At 42.0% G+C, this 5,634-nt stretch overlaps 1 protein-coding gene across 1 annotated transcript in view; it reads right to left on the minus strand.

Moving 5' to 3' along the window:
* Window positions 1-5,634, minus strand: part of Nxpe3 (neurexophilin and PC-esterase domain family member 3) — a 46,064-nt gene that overhangs the window by 2,749 nt on the left and 37,681 nt on the right. The window contains exon 4 of the mRNA XM_029470553.1: window positions 3,729-3,935. Coding sequence (XP_029326413.1) covers window positions 3,729-3,935 — 207 coding nt within the window. The remainder of the gene's footprint in view (window positions 1-3,728; window positions 3,936-5,634) is intronic.

Genomic DNA, 5,634 nt, shown 5'->3' on the forward strand with positions numbered 1-5,634 from the left:
TAGCTGCATATGTAGCAGAAGATGGCCTAGTCAGCCATCACAGGGAAGAGAGGCCCCTTGGTATTGCAAACTTTATATGCCCCAGTACAGGGGAAACACCAGGGCCAAGAAGTGGGAGTGGGTGGGTAGGGGAACAGGGTCGGGGGGGAGGGTATAGGGGACTTTTGGGATAGCATTTGAAATGTACATAAAGAAAATATCTAATTAAAAAATAAATAAATAAATAAATAAATAAAAGAAAATGCTGCCATTTGCAATAGCATGAATAGGCTCAGAAGGATGCCATGCTAAGTGAGATAAGCTCAGCATAGGAAGAAAAACACACCACAGCCTCTCTTCTGTGTAGTAACTGTTAAGAGTTTAACACTCAAAGAGTAGAAACTCACCAAAAGCTAGGGAGCTTGAGAAGCAAAGGGAGAAGTCAATCAAAGATACCTATGCTAATGAGGAAGGCCCAGGCTGTGAGACCTAGCACCCTGAGCTACACCTCGAGTCACAGCAGAGTGGCCGTGGTTAATAATAACATACTTCAGACTCTCCCAAAGGCATCCCAAACGTTGTCACTGCCAATAAATAAGTATATGAAGTTACAGATATGTAGTTAGCTTAATAAATCATTCTATCCACAGGTCCCAAGGTACCCTCTAAATACATGTACTTATTTATCAATTAAAACAAATTTTTAACCCAAGAATGATAGCATATGTCTGTAATACCAGCACTTGGGAGGCTAAGGCAGGGGAATTACTGAGTTTAAAGCTTCCCAGGGCTACAATGAGAGATCTCACCTCAAAATAGGTAAACAAATAATTTTTTTTAGAAAGTAAAATAATCTAAATTATACTCCTGAATTAAAAAAAAAAAAATCAAGAAAGCAAATTCCTTGTTTTTCTAATAAGAAAAAGAAAAAAAGTGGTTCTGTTTCTTATGACTATTAAGTTTACCCCCATAGTGAAAACCTTACAAGAAAACTTGTCTAACATAAGAAATAACAAAGTTAAGTGTGTGTGTGTGGGGGGGGGTGTGATGGCACATACCCTGAGCCTTGCACCAGTAAGGCAGAGACAGATGTATCACTAGGATCATGAGGCCAGCCTGGTCTACACAGTGAATTCCAGGCTAGCCAGATAATGATAGCATATCTCAGATAAAAGAAAAGAAAGCAAAGTGTGTGTTTGGGGGCAGGAGGGGTCAGCAGCACAAATTAGAAATCTTTTCACTCCCTCCCCTTAAGTTGTGTTTCATGGCCCAGTTCCTACAAAATCCACACTTACCCGGGAAGCTGAGGCAGGAGGATTCCTCACAAGCAGAGGCAGGCTGATATATAAAGCAACCTGCAGGCTAGCAGGAGTACACAGCAAAGCTTGTCTCAAACTAATTGCATAAATACAGACATACAGACAGACATACAGACAGACATGCATACATACACAGTAAATGTTGATAATGCAGTTCTGTTCACACTTCCTTCCAAGTCTACTGTGGTCAGTTCCCTTCCACGGGTACCATAAATCAGCCAAGACTTACAGGCAATTCTGAAAAGGACACATCAGACTAGACTATTCCTATATTCCCGTTAAGGGTTAAGGCGGGCTTCACTCTTTCCTCTCTGGCATGCCAAGCTGCTCCTCTAGACTCTTCCGCTTGACTGACTCACTACTATTTTGCCTCCAAAGTTGAAGTGAATAAAAGTTCACACTATCGTTTACTTTTGATAAAGATCAGGCACCCACACAAGGCTTTATTTTATCAAATGAACATCTGTCTGTCAAGGGTCTTGTGGAAAATGATCAAAACAATCCATGTGATCATTGCTATTAATGGAAATATCAAGCTACGTCATCAGAAATTATGAAGAGGCGACTGCAGAGGCCTGGAAGACCTGCGAGGTCAGCACCAAGGCTTAGCCAGCATCGTGCCACACACTGCTTCCTCCAACAGATTTGTAGTTTAGCCTTCACTAACTAGAACTCAACCATATCTGCTTCCATGAAAAAAAAAAAAAAAAAAAAAAAAGCCAGAACTGACTTTCTACCTTTGGGGGTAAAAAATCGACTTCCTTTTCTTTAAAAAAAAAAAAAAAAGTAAATTAAAGGGCTAGAGAGATGACTCAGCCGTTAAGAGCACTGGCTGCTTGCTCTTCCAGAGGTCCTGAGTTCAATTCCCAGCAACTACATGGTGGCTCACAACTATCTGTAATGGGATCTGATGCCCTCTTCTGGTGTGTCTGAAGACAGCTACAGTGGAGCCATAAATAAAATAAATAAATGTTTAAAAAAATGATTTTTTTTAAAAAAGTAAATTAGAAATGATGAAAAGAGCATCCTAAGCAACTCACACACAAAACAATGAGAGTTTATATTAGAATAAAATAAATAAATAAATAAATAACCTCTTTTTACAGGGCTGGAGGGATGGCTCAATGATAAAAGCACTCACTGCTGTTCCAAAGATCCTTAGTTCAATTCCCAGCACCCACCTGGCAGCTCATGACTGTCCGATGCCATTTTCTGGTGTGCAGACATACAAGCCAAGTATTTGTATACATAAATAAATAGATCTTTTTAAAAATTTATATATATCTATATATGATATATATAGATATATATAGATATATATATCATATATATATAAATATAGATATAAATATATATATTTATATATAATATATATATAATATATAATATTATATATATTATATATAATATATTATATATATAATAAATATATAAAATATATATATATAAAATATATATATATATCCCCACACAGGCTGAGGAGATAGCTCAATCAATCAGTGCTTTCCCTACAAGCACAGAGACCTGAGGCGAATCCCGGAGGCGAATCGGGAAGGCGGCGCACATGCGCATATCCACGGAGCAGGGAGGAGCCGGGGAGGTTGCGTCAGCCAGGTCTCTCAGGCCAGTGAGAGGCTGTCTCACAAAACGAGCTGGACAGAGCCAGAGAACAACACTCAAGGCTGACCTTGGCCTCCATACTCATTCCTTCACACACACCCACTTCCGCCCATACGCATCTACACAAAAACATACAAATAGTTCCCACAACAGCATCTGATCCTTAACAGGTAAGGACACACACTTAGGGAAAGAAGACAGTGCCTCCTGTGGCTGAGTGGTAGGACTCCAACCAGTACTGTCTTACTCTGGATCTGGAGGGTGGATCTCAGAGCTAGGCTAAGAATGCTGGGCCTTGCCCACAGTCTCCAAACAGCAGCCATCTCTTTCTCAGTGAGAGGCCCCAGGGATGCCTTTGCTACAGATACACATTTGGCTGCTTCCTTCCAGTAAACTCCTGTACAGACCTAGAATTGAGCCACATGGAACTGGGAAAGAGACAAGCAGTCGTGGCCGACCAGAAGATTAGCGGTAAAGGACACCTGTGAGGCGGCACGGTGCTGTTCTGCTGTCCACTCTGACACAGAGAAGGAAGCCCTGGGGAGTGCGTGCCTCGTCCAAGGTCAGAGAGAGTCAACAGTGTGAACCTCGTGACAACGACAACATGGTGCCTCCACCAAAGCAAGACTCTGCGGGCACCCAGACGCTGTCTGTCACACATCTCTCAGGGAGACAGGAGACGCTTCTTTACGGAGAGATCGCCTCCTCACCTGACTCCTCTCTTCAGGCTCAAAAAATTGAGTCTGTTCATTCCCAGTACGATTTCCCACATACTGGGGACAGTCATGAAACCAGAAGCAGAGTACCCACCTGGAACAAATGCAGTGAGGTATTCAAACCACTGCCTGATTGTCGAGTCACCGAACAAATACACCATTTTTCCTTGCAAGCATTCCGTAATGTTGTCGGGGTCATTAAAGTGGCGCATCTTGAACCTCCTGGGCCTCCACTGGTTTTTGTAGAAATATCCGGAAGGAAAAATTCCTGAGCCTTGAGATACTTCTAGGTCATCAGTTTCTACAAAGAAAAAGTGGGGAGGGGGAAGGGATCTATCATAAGATTCTGAAATTCATCTCCAAAAACAGATACGAAAATGTTTCCAAAAAAGAAAAAAAAGAGAGAGAGAACTATACCCACATATTTGCTGGCCTGGAAGCTTTAGAGACAGGACTTCCTGTTGTCATAGCTTGAAGAAATCCCAGGCTTTCCCCCCTACATACTAAAATGGGAAGATGAGCAGTGGATGTGGGGGCAGTGGAGGGCACCGAGGACAGCAAAGAACACTTAAGGCATTCCCTCTGTGTACGGGTGTGTTCAGTGAAGTTCAAAATAAAGGAAGGCAAAACCCAAGGAAATGCAAGCAAGCATTTACACAGTGTTATCTCATAACGGAAGCAGTTTTTAATCCCAATGCCTGAAAACCAAATGATAACTTAATCTCACACACACATATATATTATATATGTTATATTTATATGTATGTATATATGATACACACACACATATATATACAAATTTTAATATAGCAATATTAACACAATGCCTTCTGCTCCATTAAATGTTCTAAATACAAATTTTAATTCGGAGAACCACCATTGTCAAATACAGAGAAACCAGTGCCATGTAATGGATGGATGGACCATGTTCCACAAATGGTTCAGGTCTCTAGGAATCAGAGGCAGCACTAAAAAGCATCAGCAACAGTGAACTCACATTGTAGCTCAGCTGCACATTGTAACACCAGCAGAAGAACACCTTTGGAGAGAGGCACTATCTCTCCACCTTTACACCTCCCTTGGGAGATGCCACCCTGGACGTAAATGCACCCTGGTTTCAAATCACATGGTAATAGCTAGTGTGCCTTACAAGTTAACTCTATTCTGGGCTCTGTCTGAGGAGCTCACACACATGATCTGATGTAGGCTCTTGCAACCTCCTTAAAGTTCCTATCAGTGCCCTGGCTGCTCAAAGGAGGCAGCTTAAGCAAGGGCCCTGAGCAGAGGTCATGAAGAGATGCCGTCAGAACCAGAACCCAGCAGTTGAGCCCCACACCCAGCTTCCAATTACCACTTCAAGGCATTTGAAAAGAAACGTGCTCAGAAAGGCCAGCCATTTCTTTCAGCTTTTCCCTGAGGACATAAAACTTATTCCTTTTCTAATAACTCAAATGTGTTGTAATCTCCAAGTAACACCAATCATTTCGCGACATTTCCTTACACACCCCGGGGTTCGGCACCACTCACAATGCAATCATTTCAGTCATCAGTGAAGCCACAATCGGAATGCCAATGCTGTAGCAAATATGATTAGAAAGGCAAATAATAAACATTTATTTGACTTATTCAGGAGTAATTTCCTCGGCTAGAAATAGCAGGGTATACTCGGGAGTTACAGCTCCAAAACTCAGGAGGCTGAGGCAGGAGGATGGCTTGCTCTCAGAAGTTCAAGACCAATTTAGGCACACAGCATGACTCCATGTCAGAAGGATGCCAAAAGAATCCCAGTGAGAAAATAAAACCCCAACATGATGTCAAGTGTTGATTCGCCTCCAGCTCTCAACTCCTTTGTTTCATTATATTATTATTGCATTCAGTGTGTACACATGTGCGCATGCGTGCCACAGAGAGAGTGTATGTGTGTCTGTGTGTGTGTGTCTGTGTGTGTGTCTGTGTGTGTCTGTGTGTGTGTGTCTGTGTGTGTGTGTCTGTGTGTGTGT

This window comes from Mus caroli, chromosome 16 (assembly GCF_900094665.2).
Source record: "Mus caroli chromosome 16, CAROLI_EIJ_v1.1, whole genome shotgun sequence".
Taxonomy (NCBI): domain Eukaryota; kingdom Metazoa; phylum Chordata; class Mammalia; order Rodentia; family Muridae; genus Mus; species Mus caroli.